Source organism: Chelonia mydas, chromosome 4 (genome assembly GCF_015237465.2).
Source record: "Chelonia mydas isolate rCheMyd1 chromosome 4, rCheMyd1.pri.v2, whole genome shotgun sequence".
Classification (NCBI taxonomy): domain Eukaryota; kingdom Metazoa; phylum Chordata; order Testudines; family Cheloniidae; genus Chelonia; species Chelonia mydas.
Genome location: NC_057852.1, coordinates 70,546,198 through 70,564,379, shown reverse-complemented (window position 1 = coordinate 70,564,379; position 18,182 = coordinate 70,546,198). Strand labels below are relative to the sequence as shown.

At 41.3% G+C, this 18,182-nt stretch overlaps 1 protein-coding gene and 1 long non-coding RNA gene across 2 annotated transcripts in view; one reads left to right on the top strand and one right to left on the bottom strand.

Moving 5' to 3' along the window:
- Nucleotides 1-18,182, top strand: part of MFAP3L (microfibril associated protein 3 like) — a 45,195-nt gene that overhangs the window by 14,310 nt on the left and 12,703 nt on the right. Inside the window, exon 2 of the mRNA XM_027829273.3 lies at nt 10,544-10,965. Coding sequence (XP_027685074.1) covers nt 10,674-10,965 — 292 coding nt within the window. The 5' untranslated portion in view covers nt 10,544-10,673. The remainder of the gene's footprint in view (nt 1-10,543; nt 10,966-18,182) is intronic.
- Nucleotides 4,069-11,177, bottom strand: LOC122465701. Its single transcript, XR_006290717.1, has 4 exons — nt 11,114-11,177; nt 10,822-10,943; nt 5,204-5,244; nt 4,069-4,894 (listed from the first exon to the last, which is right to left on the bottom strand). It is a non-coding gene; the product is annotated as an uncharacterized LOC122465701 (long non-coding RNA).

The window sequence follows — 18,182 nt, the reverse complement described above, 5'->3', positions numbered from 1 at the left end:
TCAATTTCATTGAATGTACGCTTCCTTGTTCTGGTATTATGAGAAAAGGTAAATAGGAGTGCCTGATCTATTTTCTCTATACCATTCAATATTTTGTATACTTTAATCACATCCCCTCTTACTCATCTCCTCTCTGCACTATATAGTCTTCTAATCTTGTTCTTAGACTAGTTCTGCTTTATCCTTTTGGAGATTAAATTGAACTGAAGAGTTTCTGAACATGAGAAACCAAAACAATATGAGATAAAAGCACAACTTTAGATTCCTACTAACCACATACAAAAGAGAAATTCTTTTTATTATTCCAGCACTTACACATAGCTTCTTGGGCATGTCTACACTTGCCATTTAAAGCAGAAAAAGTCCCTTTTGTGTGCAAAAACCATGGAAGTGTCTACACTTGCTAATGTCTTTTTGCAGTGAAACTCAGAAGTTTCACCGCAAAAAGAAAACCACCTCCACGAGAGGCATATAGCTCTTACCAGTGACGCTTTTGCAGTGATGTGCAAATGAAGACACATTCTTCCTGTTTACACAGCTTTTAGCCTCTGGAGGGTATCCCGCAATGCCTAGGTGACCACTCTGGCCAGCAGCTCTGCTGCCAGGTAAATAGACATCCACCCCTCCCCCTGTAAAGCCCCGGGAACTTTGAAACGCCCCTTCCTGTTTTCTTGGCAAGTGCTCACTTACCTGGCCAGGTGACAATGCCTGCTCCAGAGAGCAAACGATCCTCTGCTTGGAGCAATGCTGAGCTACTGGAGCTGATCAGTGTTTGGGGAGAGGCAGCTGTGCAGGGACCCAGGATGCCCCACGATCACACTCACACACACACCCCCTTCCCACAAGGCCCATTGTCAAACCGGAGAGACCTGCACTGTTGGATAGCTGTCCTAGAGCGCTGCTCTCATCTGCAATGGAAGTGTTGCTAATGTAAACACTCTCTGACGCCTCAGGAATTAAGTGCTTTACTTTCACCGGTTCCCCAGTGACACTTACAGCGCAAAAACCTCACAAACCAGCACTTTACTTTCACCGGTTCTCTATCACTGGTGAAATGTACAGTGCAAAAACTCTGCTAATGTAGACATACCCCTTGTGTACTTAGAGATCTGGCCCTTCCCACAGTTACCCAGTCTTCCAACAGGTTTTCTCAATGGTGCTTTCACTCCTTTCTCCTTCTTTAAACTTACAAGATGAGGCCATAGCCAATCTAACTATACTCTTACAGTTTATCCGTCTCATTAATCGGTCTCCTCATTCTAGAATACCACTACCCAAAATTATAAAGGAATGCTAGGGAGGAGTTGCCATGCTGACTCCAAGTATCATTTCTAGAAGCTCTTAAGGCTTAGACACAAAACCCTCATTATTTCTGTCAAGGTTCCTTCCCCACTCTGAACTCTAGGGTACGGATGTGGGGACCTGCATGAAAGACCCCCTAAGCTTATTCTTACCAGCTTAGGATAAACGCTGCCACCACCAAAGTGTTACACAAAGAACAGAGGAAGTGCCCACTTGGAAACGTCTCCCCCCCAAGCACTACACTCCCTTTCCTGGGGAAGGCTTGATAAAAATCCTCACCAATTTGCATAGGTGAACACAGACCCAAACCCTTGAATCTTAAGAACAATGAAAAACAATCAGGTTCTTAAAAGAAGAATTTTAATTAAAGAAAAAGTAAAAGAATCACCTCTGTGAAATCAGGATGGTAAATACCTTACAGGGTAATCAGATTCAAAACATAGAGAATCCCTCTAGGCTTACAAAAAGATACAAAAACAGGAATATACATTCCATTCAGCACAACTTATTTTATCAGCCATTTAAACAAAACAGAATCTAATGCATATCTACCTAGATTGCTTACTGACTTTTTACAGGAGTTCTGACCTGCATTTCTGCTTTGGTCCGGCAAAAGCATCACACAGACAGAGAGAACCCTTTGTTCCCCCCTCCCCCCCTTCCAGCTTTGAAAGTATCTTGTCTCCTCATCGGTCATTTTGGTCAGGTGCCAGCAAGGCTATCAGCTTCTTAACCCTTTACAGGTGAAAGGGTTTTTCCTCTGGCCAGGAGGGATTTAAAGATGTTTACCCTTCCCTTTATATTTATGACAAGTTCACATGTCCCTTGCTACTCTGTTTTTGGTGTCCCTAAGGCAATTCTCATATTTATGCCTCTCACAGGTTGAGTATGACAGGGCTAAAGACACTTGGCTAGCCATGCAGCTCTGTCAACGCACCTAAGGCCCTAACCTGCCTGTGAACATCCCTAGTATTTACAACACTTCTCTTGAGACGATATAAGAGGCAGAATGGTAGGATGTGTGTTCTCACAGGGACCCAAGGAGAAGGTTCTGAAATATTCTAAAGGCAACTGAAATCAGCTCTAGAGACAGAGAAACATACATCAAGCTGGAAGCCATTAAACCAGTCATGGTATAAGGTGCCCGAAGCTCTAAGGAAACAGTTTAGTCATGCAACAATTGCCATCCTGACACTTACTAGCTAGAGACGGTAAAGAAGGAAACAGGAGAAAAGTCATGAGGGTACAAGCAAAGAAATATCCCAGAGAGACTGAGAAGATTCTGTAATGTCCCTTTTAGGGCCACTCCTTTTAGGATTATAGCTTTATAAACAAGAGGATGACAAAAGTCAGACAACTTGCTAGCAATTGTGAATGAACTGTGTTACTATTCATCTTCCTGCCTAGGCCCTAACAGTTTAATCTTTTATTGGGTAGTTCACAGTCATGAGCCTCTGAACTCCCAGTGATCTTTTGACTTTTCTGAACGACATAAATAAATCAGAGTGTCTGCATTTCTGCTCCAGTAAAACCTAGCAGCTTTTGACAGTTGTCCACTGTATAAACATAAAAAGAAAAGGAGTACTTGTGGCACCTTAGAGACTAACAAATTTATTTGAGCGTAAGCTTTCATGAGCTACAGCTCACTTCATCGGATGCATCCGATGAAGTGAGCTGTAGCTCACAAAAGGTTACGCTCAGATAAATTTGTTAGTCTCTAAGGTGCCACAAGTACTCCTTTTCTTTTTATGAATACAGACTAACATGGCTGCTACTCTGAAACCTGTATAAACATATTGCCTCTAAGACCAGAAAAAGGGATAGGTGTGAAGAGAAAAAACAGTAAGTAGTATTTAAATATCAGGGGTTAACTTTAACCATGAGTTTGTAATATTGTTCTCATTACTGCCAGTCAGGTGGTGTTTTTTGTGCTATGGACAAATGGGAACAAGGATGAAACCAAAGTTCTCTTTCCTTTTTCTTCGTATTTACAGACCAAGCAAACTAACTCTGGACTGTTAGTGTTCCTTAAACTAAAGGGACACCATTTACCCATTATACAATGAGTTGATTTCTTTTTGTTTGCTGTTGAATTGAATAACCTCATAGCACTAGATAATAGGGATACATATTATTAGAAGAAGAACAAATTACTGTAGACATAGTAAACCAGAACAAGGTATGCATCAATGTCCCTCTTTTATATGCCTTTGTTCAGAATGACCAGTTGATGGAGCACAAATTCAGTACTTCTGAGTGCAGTCTCTTCATCCCCTATCAGTTTATTTGTTTTTTCGGGGGTAAAATACCAGCTGTGCACTTTGGGAATGATGACAGAACATAGCTGCATGCAGTTGATATCCCCAACGGTCTCTGAAATAACAAGAGAAAGACTTCTCAGCTTGGACCAATGTTTATTCCTGGGCAGGAAAATTTACAAGCCTTATAGTTCCTCTCTGCTGTATTGTGCAGATAAGAGGAAATGCATATAAATATTGGCCATATATGACTGGGGAACATTGGCAGTGCAGCATGCTCTGGGAAACTCCCCCACATAAACAGTATACAGTTCACAGCCAAACCGAGTTTGTGGTCATGTCACCTGGAAGAGATGTATGCCATGCTCTTCTCAGATGACACAATTTCCAATGGAATTCTCTAAGGAAGTTAATGCTGGTTCTTGCAGTATTACTTTTAGCTGTTCAGTTTCTATCTGCTTTTGGGCAGGGGGTTGGGGGGAATACAAGTTCAGACTGGAGACCAATGGTAAACGCGTTGCTGTGAGAAAGGTTGCCCAGAACAGCACGTGGAGGGGCAGATGCTGCACATGTGTGTGCCAAGAGCCCTCGAGTGAATGCTGAGATTCCTCATGGATCTTCAGCTTCCATCCTAGTAGGTGATCATATCTTCTCTCTGTCCCGACTAATACTTCCAAGGAGGTAACACAGCACAGCTAAAGAAGTTCTTTCCCCTTTCCACAGGAAGGAGATAATTTGGCCATACAAGTAGACTTTTTTAAAAACTTCTTTAGACTTGAAGTCTGATTAATTTAATAATTGGCTTATACAGATGTGTCTGTTCATATGCCAAAGACAGAAATAAATACATTATTTACAGTGACAAAGATTAATCATTTATAATTTTTCCCCATTCAGTGACAAAAATGCTAACATCACAGTTATTGGGTCTCATAAAAAGGATGGGATTAATTTGTGTACTTAAAGTGTACTGCTTCAGCTGTTGGGATTTGAGGAGAGGTCGGAAAACATTTCAGGATGCTGGGTTTGGGCCTAATGAACTCAATGGAAACTTGGAACTGAGTGAGGACTGGAGGATCAGATTCAATCTGCAGCTGTGGGGGTCTTAATCAGAACTTATTTTGTGTTTCCATTCTTTGTTCCTCTCTAATAGCACTTTGGCACAGACAGAAGAGGATTTCCTACAATGTTTAGTTACCTTGGTGTCTTTTGTAGTGTCTGAAAACATTTGTTGCCCAAGCCCCAAATCCAAAACACTGTTTAGGATTTTTCAGAAATGCCTGACCCTTGCACCCTGGAAAGTATTTAGCACTCCTCAGGAAACCTTCCGCACTCTGCAGATAGAAGCAGACAGAGATTGCTGTTGTCTTCGTCCAGTCTGGTTTGAGAATATCACCTGATAAGCTTTTGATAGATGGTTGAATTAATTCTATCTACTTCAAACTGAAATGCATCTCTAAGGGTATTTTCAACTGTTTTAACATTGTACAATCCAGAAATCCCATGAGCGACTGAGGGTCTAAATGGCTTATGCAAGGTCACACAGCAAGTCAGTTGCAAAATGAAAAATAAGGCTGACGCCTAGACCTTGCTCTTACCATTAGCGGTAAAATTATTTAATTTTAAAAAGTTATGCACCATACCTTGATGCTGTATTTTCAAAGTAGATATTCTTCACATTTGACTATGGACAAAACATGGAAAAAGCTCATTGACTGAGTTTGAGTTCTGACAATATATTTACACCGTACATGCAGCCTATCAGAAAAGTGTAGTCTGGAATCTTGAGTGATGATCCATCCTGGTAAATAGAGAGAAAGTTTCTCTAACAACAATAATGCCAATTTGTGTGTAACCAAGTTAATTGTTCTGTGTTGTAGAGACAGGAAAAAAACTCAGATGAGTATTGCCAGGGAAGGACAATAATGTGTATTCATTCAGTTTAGAATAGAGAAAAAGAGGCCTTTTTTACTTTTATTGCTCCCTTAATATATGGAACTGACCTAGTGTTGCCAGCAGTCATCTTTTTCCTTGCTTAGTTGTCACAGTGATTTCATTGTTAACCAAAATCCTTAAATAAAATCAAACTGCTTTGCAAGGGAAAATGGTGACTTAGAAATTAATTAGATGTTTGCCGTTCTCTATATTTAGATCTCAGTTAGAATAGTTTATTTCTGCTAACAATCTAAGTTTTGCTGAATTTGAATGGCTAATCTTATGAAACCTATCAGTCCATGGTAAAACTCCCACTCACTTCACTGGGAGCATAGTTAGGCCACTACTGAGTCCTTTTGAAAACCCCACCTTACCTGCACAAACTGCAGTCACTTTATAGGACAGTACTTGAGGGCTGGTCAAGGGATGGTAGTGTAATGAGAATGTCAGCAAAACTTTTTATTCCAAACACTTAATGGTACATGACCAAAACAAGTGCCCCAGTTCCATTTCTAGCCCAAAGAAGCCATAGCCAGAATTACATCTCCAGTGGACATTTTTCCCTTTTTAAATTTAACTTAATAAAAACTAAGTTAAATATGTTTCTGAAATATTATACTTTAAGTATATTCCTCCAGCTTGCATAAACTCCACCATTCATACGAAATTTAAGGTATGGCAGTAGCCTCAGCAAACTGAATAATCCAAGATGCTTTACCATGTGTGCTGTGGTCTGTAGGCACAATTGCATGTGTTAAAGAAATAAAAACCAGATCCTACAACCCTTATGTAAGTAGTCCTTACTTAAGCTGTTGACTTAAAAAAGGACTTTTTATGCAAGTGCAGTTGAAGGTATCCTCTCTCACTGAAGATACCCCTCCTGCAGAGGGAACCACAGGTACTAGGAAGAACCAGATGATAGTAGAGCAGGATTGGATAGCAGAGTTTGTGATGACTGGGAGAGCCACATGGTAAATTGCCTCGCACATGCAAAGGTTGCGGATCTCAGGAGACATCTAGACAGACTTATATGTTCTGCTGGAGAAGAGTCGGTGTTCCTGGTAAATGTAGGTACCAGTGACATAGGGAAAGATTGGAGAGAGGCGCTGGAGGCCAAATTTAGCCTCCTAGGTAAGAGATTAAAGTCCAATACCTCAATGGTAGCATTCTCTGAAATGCTTCCAATTTCACATGCAGGACCAGAAAGACATGCAGAACTGCAGGATCTATATGTGTGGATGAGACAATGGTGTAGGGAGGAGGGGTTTAGGTTTGTTAGAAACTGGGGAATCTTTTGAGAAAAGAGGCACCAATATAGGAAGGATGGTTCTACCTATACCAAAATGGAACCAGACCGCTGACATGTAAAATTTAAAAAGTTGTAGAGGATTTTTAAACTAAGAGCTGGGGAAAAGCAGACAGGTACGGGGGAGAATACGGTTCAGACAGAAACATCCCTCAAGGATGCATTTATTAAAGAAGAAAGTCTATATCCTAGTAAAGAGGATAGGAAAGAAGTTGGTAAAGTACAGGTATGAGCTAGTGAGGAACCATCAAACTTGAAAGAGTCCCATTTAAATATAAACACGAAGGCAAGCAAGTGAATATTGATGAAATGTACAAGTGCTTGTACACAAATGCTAGAAGTCTAAATACTAAGATGGGTGAATTGGAGTGCCTGGACTTAAATGAGGCTGTTGATATAATAGGCATGATGGAAATTTGGTGGAATGAGCATTATCAATGGGACATGGTAACTCGAGGATACAAAATACACAGGAATGACAGAGTAGGTTGCACTGGTGAGGGAGTGGCACTATATATGAAATGAAAGCACATTGTCAAATAAAGTAAAAATCTTAATTGAATCAAACTGTACTATAGAATCTCTATGGATAGAAATTCCATGCTTGAACAATACGAGCATAGCAGTAGGAGTACACTACCAACCACCTGACCAGGATGGTGATAGTGATTGTGAAATAATCGGGGAGATTAGAAAGGCTGCAAAGGCAGAAAACACAATAATAACAGGGGATTTCAGCTATGCTCATATTGACTTGGTATATCATCACCTCAGGAAGGGATGCAGAGAGAGAATTTCTAGACACCATAAATGACTGCTTTTTGGAGCACAGCTTGTCCTGGAACCCACAAAGAGAAACAAAATTCTTGATTTAGTCCTAAGTGGAGCACAGAATCTGGTCCAAGAGGTGAATATAGCAGAACTGCTTGGTAATAGCAACCATAATTAATTAAATTTAACATCCTTGTACGGGGGGAAATGCCAAAGAAACCCACTACAGTAGCACTTAACTACAAGGGGGACTACACAAAAATGAGGAAGATAATTAAACGGATATTAAATGGAACAGTCACAAGAGCGACATGCCAGCAAACTGCATGGAAACACCAAACACCATAATAGAGGCTCAAACTAAAAGTAAACCCCAAATTAAAAAAAAACAGGACCAAAAAAATGCCACCATGGCTAAACAGCAGAGTAAAACAGGCAGTTAGAGGCAAAAAGGCATCCTTTAAAAATTGAAAGTCAGATCCTAGTGAGCAAAATAGAAAGGAGCATAAACTCTGGGAAGTCAAAGTATAATAAGGCAGGCCAAGAAAGAATTTGAAGAGCGAAGGACACATACTAGCAGGAAAAATATTTTTAAGTACATCAGAAGCAGGAAATCTGCTAAACAATCAGTGGGGCCACTGGACAATCAAGGTGCTAAACAAGCACTCAAGGAGGACAAGACAGGTGCAGAGAATCGAAATGAGTTCTTTACATTGGTTTTCACTGCAAAGGCTAGGGGGAAGATCTCCATACCTGAACCATTTTTTTTAGGTGACATATGTGAGGAACTGTCCCAGATTGAGGTGCAATAGAGAAAGTTTTGGAACAAGTTGATAAATTAAACAGTAATAAGTCACCAGGACCAGGTGGTATTCACCCAAGAGTTCTGAAGGAACTCAGATATAAAATTGCAGAACTAGTAACTGTGGTATGTAACCTATTGGTTAAATCAGCCTCTGTACCAGGTGAATGGAGGATAGCTAATGTAACACCACGTTTTTTAAAAGGCTGCAGAGGCAATGCTGGCAATTACAGGCCAGTAAGTCTGACTTCAGTACCAGGCAAATTGACTGAAACTATAGTAAAGAACAAAATTATCACACACAGAGATAAATACAATATGTTGGGAAAGAGTGAACATGGCTTTTATAAATGGAAGTCATGCCTCATTAATCTTTTAGAATTCTTTAAGGTTGTCAACAAACATGAACAAGGGTGATCCAGTCAATATAGGGTACTTGGACTTTCAAAAAGGTTTTGACAAGATCCCTCACCAAAGGCTCTTAAGCAAACTAAGCAGTCGTGATAGAAGGGAAGGTTCTCTTATGGATCAATAACTGGTTAAAAGATAGGAAACAAAGGGTAGAAATAAATGGTCAGTTTTCACAATGAAGAGAGAGAAACAGTGGGGTCTCCCAAGGATGTGGACTGGGACCAGTGCTGTTCAGCATATTCATAAAGGATCTGAAAAACTGGGCGAACAGTGCGGTGTCAACATTTGCAGATGATACAGAATTACTCCAGATAGTTTAGCCCAAAGCTAAACTCAGAAGCTGTCTGCGAAGAGTTACTACAGGATCTTACAAGACTGGGTGACTGGGCAACAAAATGGTAGATGGAATTCAGTGTTGATAAATGCAAAGTAATGCACACTGGAAAACATAATCCCTTACTATACATACAAAATGATGGGGCCACTTTCTTGGAGTCATCCTGGATAGTTCTCCAAAAACATCTGCTGATTGTGCAGTGACAGTCAAAAAAGCAAACATAATGTTAAGAGCCATTAGAAAAGGGATAGATAATAAGTCAGAAAATATCTTCATGCCACTATATAAATCTGTGGTACACCCACGCCTTGAATACTGTATGCAGATCTGATCACTCCATCTCAAAAAAGATATATTAGAATTGGAAAAGGTACAGAGAAGGACAACAAAAATGATTGGGGTATGGAACAGCTTCCATGTGAGGAGAGATTAAAAAGACTGGGACTGTTCAGCTCAGAAAACAGACAACTAAGAAGGGTTATAATAGAGGTCTATAAACTCACGAATGTTGTGAATAAAGCAAATAAGAAAGTGTTATTTACCCCAAGAACTTGGGGTCACCCAATGAAAATAAGCAGCAGATTTAAAACAAACATAAGGCAATGCTTTTTCACACAACACACAATCAGCTTGTGAAACTTGTTGCCAGGATATGTTGTGGAGGCCAAAAGTATAACACGGTTCAAAAAAGAATTAGGTAAGGATACGGGGGGTGCTGGAACCATTTTTAAACTGGGGATTCTGAGAGCCATTTAACCAAACTGTAAACCCTATGTAGAATGGAAACCACTTCAAGCCAGGGGGTGCAGCAGCACCCCCTGCGCCCTTAATTCCAGCACCTATGGAACTACTGGCTATTAGCCAAGATGATCAGGGACACAACCCCATGCTCCAGGTGTCCCTAAACCTCTGACTTCCAGAAGCTGGGGCCGGACAATAGGGGATGGATCACTTGATAATTGTCCTGTTGTGTTCATTTCCTCTGAAGCATCTGGCATTAGGTTTTGTCGGAAGATAGGATAGTGGACTAGAGAGATCATTGGTCTGACCCAGTATGGTTGTTCTTGTGTTTTTATGATAGAACCAATAATGGCAACATTAATGTGACATGCCTTTTGCTTTTCCAGTTTAGATGATTGCTTAGGATTAGTTTGTATGTAGAATCTTCAGACTAAAACTGCAACTGCAGCTACAGCTAAATTGCTGCTACATGTCCAGGTGATAAATCCTTCTCCTACACTTGCCATTTTTAACATGTATGCATATTTTTCCAGTAAGAATGGGGATGGTGATAACATTAGCATTTAGACAAGACACTAAAATGATGTGTGTCACATGCATTCATGGGTATCTCATTATTTTAAAAAACTTTTGTAATGGAATATTTATGTCTTATTTTTAAAAATTTATTTATTTTATAGGATTTTTTTCTTAAATGTAAATCTTCGTGGATCAAGGTAAAACTTTCCTGTGATTTGCTCAGCTTAGAAGGCTGCATTCAACAGACAATTCCCTAACCCAGCTGTCTTCTGAGCAGCCTACTGAAGAAAGATGAACATGCTGAACAACCACTACTTTTTGAACTTCTTGCCTACCACACTTTTTCCCTACCTTTTCATCTTGTTAGCAGCTTTGACAGCTGCTGAGGATGTGACTAGTAGCATTTTAAATCACACTGACATGAACTTGGGATCTGTACCTGTGATTATCTCCATAGTTGATCATATTACAGTCAAGGAAGGGAAGAGTGCCTTGATTGACTGCAATGTCCAAGGAAATCCTGCTCCACGGTACAAATGGTACAATTCCAATGGTTGTTTGCTGAAGGAAGAAGAGAACAGTGGTAAGGCTTTTATGCTCTAATTAATTTCTTACAACCTAACAAGGATCATGGCATCCACACTTTGTTTATAATGGACTGTATTATATATATATATATATTGTGTGTGTGTGTGTGTATAAACATAACAATCTTATTATGTTATGCTTACCTGTGAGGAGGTACGGAAAAATGGCTGTCTCCTGGGGTCATGGCAGCTGTAAATTCATTTGTATATACTCTGTGAGAAAACAATTAAAGATTTTAATATTTTTTGTGGCCACACACAGCAGGAGAGGACAAAAATGCTGAAGAGATAATATAGAAACAAAAAGGAAAGGCTTCTTTTCATCAGCAAATTTGGGTTTGGACCCCAGTCACCACCCTGTTCCCTTTGCTCTGCTCTGGTGGCAAAGAGAGGATACAAAATTGGCTTAAGAGCTACGTAGGGATTCCCTTTCCATATGGGAATCCCTGGGTGGCATGAAAGTACAGAAACATAGCCACCTCTCTGCCACCTTTGCCTGACCTCACTCCTGCCACAGTGGGAGTATCAGGGGACAGGAGAAGGTATGGCCAGAGCACACATCATTCCAGTGATCCTGGGACAACAGAAAAGCCCTGGGGGACATAGAGAGGGGTGGGTCTTTCCAATCAGTGCAAGTTGCAATAGGACTTCTCATATGCTTAATGATAAGTAAGGCTCTGTGTTTGCCACGGAGGTCATGGATTCCATGATCTCCATGACTTCTGCAGCAGTCCATGCAGATGGCCCAGGAGCCTCCTGAGCAGCTCAGACAGCTCCTGGGCCAGTTACACCAGCCACTGCTGGGGCAGTTTTAGGGCTCCCGCCAGCAGCAGGAGTTTGGGTGTGGCGGCGGGGGGGACTCAGGGCTGGGGTGTGGGATGGTGTTTACCTGGGGGGGGGGGGGCTCCCCAGAAGGGCGACAGGAACTGCCCTCCCTCAGCTCCATGTGCTGCCTCCGCCCGCAGGCACCACCCCCGCAGCTCCCATTGGCTGCGGTTCCCAGCCAATGGGAGCGCAGAAACGGGGCTTGGGGTGGAGCAGAAGCAGCACATGGAGCTAAGTGCCGGAGGATGCCACTTCCCAGGAGTCAGATAGGGAGTCTGCCCTAGCCCCGCCACCCCTCCAACACCCGTGGCACCCCCTTGGGCTGCACCCCTCCCTCGCAACCATGCCCCCCTTGGGCCACACACCCCACCCCAAGCATCCACGGCGCCCGCCTCCCCGGGTGACCCCCCGAGCCACCCCCGCCTCCCCTAAGTTTTAGTCTGGGGTATATAGTAAAAGTCATGGACAGGTCATGGGCTGTGAATTTTTGTTTACTACCCATTAGCTGTCCATGACCTTTACTAAAAATATCCATGACTAAAACATAGCCTTAATGATCAGTACATGCTTAAGTCCTTTGCCAGCCTGGGACCTTAGTATTATATAAACTTATTTTTATAAAATTTAAATCTGGGGAAAAATGTATGTGTACATTATTCCTTTAAGCTACAAGTAAGGTTATTGTAGTTTTATGAAGCAGCCATATTGTCCATGTAATAGTTTCATGCTGACCACTTTAAACACAGCATAATGAAATTAGGTTTTGAGTTATTCACATTAAATGCAGGATGTCTTGTCTTATTAATAGCTGACCTGAGAGAAAACCCTGATATGATGCAATGATTGACCCAGCTGTGTGCACCACAGCATAATGTTTCTGTAACAGCTTTCTGTACTGTGTCTTGTACTAACATATTTATCCATACAGGTACAGAAAGGAACTGACTGAGCTTCAAGCATAGCGTGTAGGAGATAAGGCAGTGTATTGTAATTAGTGCTTTGGAGAGCTTCTACTGGAGCTCTCTCAGCAATAGTACTGAGCAAAGCAAGGTATATTACAGGGGTAATATTAAGGCATTATATCACTTCAGCTTAGATTTCCAGCATTACAAGTTGTTTGTCCAGGAGGAAACTTACCATCTCCTCCTATAGTGGATGTTTCCTAGCACAAGCTTTTTCCCTAGTGTGTGTATTACTATATTTAAAATGTAGTGCTGAATTGTTCTCATGCAACAGGAAAAGCTCTACAGAACAGTGTGGGCAATGATAAACAACTGAAAAATACTGTATTATGGACAATTTGTGCTTGGAATCCACATGATTTGGCTTAACTGCCATTAGTACTTCCCAAGGTTAAAACAAGTGGTTGCCGAAGGGAGCAAAATGAATGTTCACGTGGGTGTAACTCAGCCAATGCAGAGAATTCATGCAGGACCCTGTGCACCACTTAAGACCCATTTAAGCCTTTAAATATGAGACTTAAGTGGTACATAGGGCCAAGTGTAGGCTCTCTGCACTGTCAGTCTGTGTGCCCAACTGAGAACTTTGAAGGTTGCGTAATTTTCCAGTTTGTCGATGGCAGCAAAAACCTGTGAGCCAATACTAGTACTGTCTCTACACCCAGAATAGTCTTTGTTTCTCAGCAGGTTTGTGCTTTCTGCCAGAATCTTTTGGCACAAAACCATACACTGAGTCACAGTCTAAATGTCATATGTCATTTGTAGCAGCTGCAGCAGGAAGCATTTTGTGATTTTTACAATGAATAAAAGATCCTACCGATTAAGAAGAGGTTTAGCAATACCAAGCTTTATATATTACACTATATTATAAGTGGGGCTGGTCATGCCGCCTATTATAAAGGTTGCCTGACATTTCCTTTTATAAAGACCCTATTTTTAGTTGCTTATAACTTTGCCAAACTATTACCATTTGGGCAGAAATTTTCCAAGCTGGGTGTCTGCCTCAGACTGAAATTTTCTTTAAAAAAAAAAAAAACAAAAAAACCCCAGCAAAACCAGTTTAGCTGTTTCCAAGGACGATGTTAAAGAAAGATGTGTTGTCTTGTCCGTGTTAAATTTGGCCTCATTCTAAGCTATTGGAAAAAACATTGCAGTTCACACATGCTAGGTAGAGACTTGCTAGCACTTCGGAGCTAAATTCCCCCAAAGATTGTGTTCTCATTGGGCATGCGCTAGCTCACAATTGAGCGAGACTTTCCCTACAATTGTAGCTCTGGGTTGCTATGGGTAGGACCAGGACCAGGCATCGGAACTGCAAGTGAGACTGTCTCTCCTAGGCTCTCAGTGATCCTTGTGATGTCCAGGAGAAGGAAGTTGCCTGATTCAAATGTACAGGGGACAAGAGTTGGATAAGGGGATTGGAAGAGGAACAGGCTGTAATGGAGGGGTACATGTCACTGCTGTCTTATCATGCATTTGGCAAGTGACACAGGATTTTATGACAGGTTTCAGAGTAGCAGCCATGTTAGTCTGTATCCGCAAAAAGAAAAGGAGTACTTGTGGCACCTTAGAGACTAATGAATTTATTTGAGCATAAAGCTTTTGTGAGTATCCGATGAAGTGAGCTGTAGCTCACAAAAGCTTATGCTCAAATAAATTTGTTAGTCTCTAAGGTGCCACAAGTACTCCTTAAGATTTTATGAGTGTTTCAGTTTGAGAGTCCATCCCTGGCCACCAATACAGATCCCGTAGTCATTGTTTGGTTCTGACAATTCCTTGATGAGTATCGTGTGCCAGGTGTATGAGTTTTGACTGTAATTCTTCTGGCACAAATAGTCGGTGTGTACCTCGTAGCACACAGCCATCAAGCAAAGAAAGTTCATTCCGAACGCTAAAATAAGGCAGCAAAACTGGGTCAAGGTTTTTAGGGTTACTGGGCCATCTCTTTGTCAGAAATTCCCATAGTTTTTGTTGAATTGGACACGCTGAACAAGCAGCTTGAAATTGTTCTCCTGTAACAGCAGTAGGAGTGCTTGTAATAAGCGCAACTACCACATCCTCATCCTCCGGTGGACCATCTGGTGAAGCAAAGGCAGGCAAGAAAAGCAATCAGCTACCACATATTGGTTTCCAGGTTTATATTCCAGTTAATAATTGAAAGAGAATAGTCTTGCAGATCATCTAGCAATACGATATCCTGCTCTTCCCAGTCCTTTCGTGGTGAGCATCGTCATCAAAGGGCTGTGGTCTGTGCGCAACTTGAACGTGCGGCCCCACAGGTAAGTTCTCCATTTTTCAGTAGCCCAGACACAAGCAAGTGCTTCTTTTTCGACTGTAGAATATTTCCTCTCAGCATTACTTAGTGTCCTTGAAGCAAATGCAACAGTCCTCTCTGTGATGTCCTCATGAAGTTGTATGAGAACAACCCCAAGTCCATAATCAGAAGCATCAGTAGTTACAATTGTGGGCAATGCAGGACTGAATAGTGCAAGTACTGGGCTATGTACAATCAAGTCTTTCACCGTTTCGAAACTAGCTTGTGCATCTGTTGTCCACACTAAGGTTGAACTTCTCCGTAGTAATTCTCGTAACAGTTCAATGACAGAAGCATAATTGGGAATGAATTTTGCATATCAGGAGGTAAGACCCAAGAAGGAACGTAAGGTTTGCAAATCTGTTGGAGGAAGAGCATTTGAAATTGCCAGGATATGATCTGAATCAGGTTTTAGTCCAGCCTGTGAAATTGTATGCCCCAGAAACGAGAGTTCAGTTTGTCTAAATTTACATTTGGGCCTATTGAGCTTGAGACTTGCTTTGCTGATGAGGTTTAGTACAGACTGCAGGTTATTGTCATGCTCCTCAGAAGTATTTCCAAACACGATAATATCATCCAGATAGCACTGAACTCCATGTTGATTCTTCAGAATCAATTACATCATTTTTTGGAAGGCACTTGGGGCAGATGCAAGACCATATGGAACACATTTAAAACGAAATAGTCCCTCATGTGTAATAAATGCTGTGAGGTCTCTGCTATCTTCATGCAACATAACCTGGTAGTATGCACTCTGCAGATCAAGAGTAGAAAACATCTTTGCTCCACGGAGTTCTGCAAATACTTCTTCTATGTGAGGAAGAGGATGGCTGTCAATCACAATAGCTTTATTTGGCTCCCTTAAGTCCACACAAAGGTGAATGCCTCCACCCTTCTTCTGTGCCACTACTATAGGTGAAATCCATTCCGAGGACTTGATCTCTTCAATAATGTCCTTTTGAACAGGTTTTCTAAGTTCCTCTGAAACAGCTTCCCTGACTGAAAATGGTAGGCGCCATAACTTCTGTCGTACAGGCATCACATTATTCCGCATTTTAACTTTATGCAGAAACCCATAAGCACAGCCAAGTTTCTTCTCAACTTGGTGTTGAGTCCCAGCTGAAACCAGTGTGTACCGCAAGAGTGCTTTGCTGAGGAAGATCAATTAGTCCATTAACTACCCTGAGATTTAAAGTAGCCAATAAATCTCTGCCAAGGATAGGAGTGCCTTTGTGGACAATGTAGAACTCTGCAGTTACACAGCAATCACCAGAAATAACTATTGCTAGCAAGAAGCCATGTACTGATGGTTTTTCAAATAGCACACCAAGTGAAGCTTGGGTTCAGTAAGAGGCACATCTTTAAAGTAATGCAAATAGATGGAATCAGGTAGTATAGATACTGCTGAGCCAGTGTCCAACATTAGCTGAATAGAGTGTAATTTGCCTGAGGGTATGGCGGAAACCTTTACCGTGCACTTTATTTGTTCTGGAATATGCGCAGTAGTGATTTTGTCCACGCTCAGCACAGTAATATCTGTTATTGTAACTGCATGCACCTGTTGATTGAACTGGCTGCTGTGACACACTTTAGCAAAATGTCCAATCTTTTTGCAATGATTGCACTGAGCTACTTTTGCCGGACATCCTGTGTAGCTTGCAAGGTGTTGTGGGGATTAACAGCGAAAGCATGCTTTTACTGTATTTTGAATTTGCTGATTCGGTGGTTGTCCATTAGTTTTCCTCTTGGAATCATTTGTCTGCAGCAATAATGAACTTTTCTGGAGTCAGAAAGGAGTCAGAGCCTGGATTGTGCCTCCTGTATCCATGCTCATTATTTTGGCTTCAGCTGTAGCTGACTCAGTCTGAGTAGCAATGGTTATTGCTTTTTCTAGTGTAAGTTATGGTTCTAGAAGTAAGCGTTCTTTTACACAAAGCATGGTTGTTTTCTCAATGAGCTAGTCTCTAATCATCTCATCTGCCATATTCCCAAAGTCACAAGTTACAATCAGACTCCTCAGGTAAGCAATATACTTCATTATAGTCTCCCCTGTTTTCTACTCACACTGATGAAATCTGTAGCGATTAGCTACTACATTCACTTTTGGCACAAAAAAGTTCTTTAATGCAGTCTCATATTTATCATCTGCAAGGGGAAAAAAGTGTAAAATATATGCTGCCCTTCTGCTCCAAGGCAGTGGATTAGCAGAGCACACTTTCTTACTTCAGAAATCTCTGTAGCACTGATTGCAAGCAGATAAGTCTCAAACATATGGAGGCTCTCAAACACATAAAAGCAATTGGAGGCTGTCAAGTTTCCTTCCCCACTCTGAACTCTAGGGTACAGATGTGGGGACCTGCATGAAAAGCCCCTAAACTTACGTTTACCAGCTTAGGTTAAAACTTCCCTGAGGTACAAACTATTTTACCTTTTGCCCTTGGACTTTTTTGTTGCCACCACCAAGCGTCTAACAAATATATAATCGGGAAAGAGCCCTCTTGGAAACGTCTTTCCCCAAAAATCCTCCCCAAACCCTACACCCCCTTTCCTGGGGAAGGCTTGATAAAAATCCTCACCAATTTGCATAGGTGAACACAGACCCAAACCCCTGGATCTTAAGAACAATGAAAAAAGCAATCAGGTTCTTAAAAGAAGAATTTTAATAAAAGAAAAAGTAAAAGAATCACCTCTGTAAAATCAGGATGGTAAATACCTTACAGGGTAATGAGATTCAAAACATAGAGAATCCTTCTAGGCAAAACCTTAAGTTACAAAAAGATACAAAAACAGGAATATACATTCCATTCAGCACAGTTTATTTTCTCAGCCATTTAAACAAAACAGAATCTAACGCATATCTAGCTAGATTACTTACTAAGTTCTAAGACTCCATTCCTCCTCTGTTCCCGGCAAAAGCATCACACAGACAGAGAGAGCCTTTGTTTCTCCCCCCTCCTCCAGCTTTGAAAGTATCTTGTCTCCTCATTGGTCATTTTGGTCAGGTGCCAGCGAGGTTATCCTAGCTTCTTAACCCTTTATAGGTGAAAGGGTTTTTCCTCTGGCCAGGAAGGATTTTAAAGGTGTTTACCTTTCCCTTTATATTTATGACAGAAGC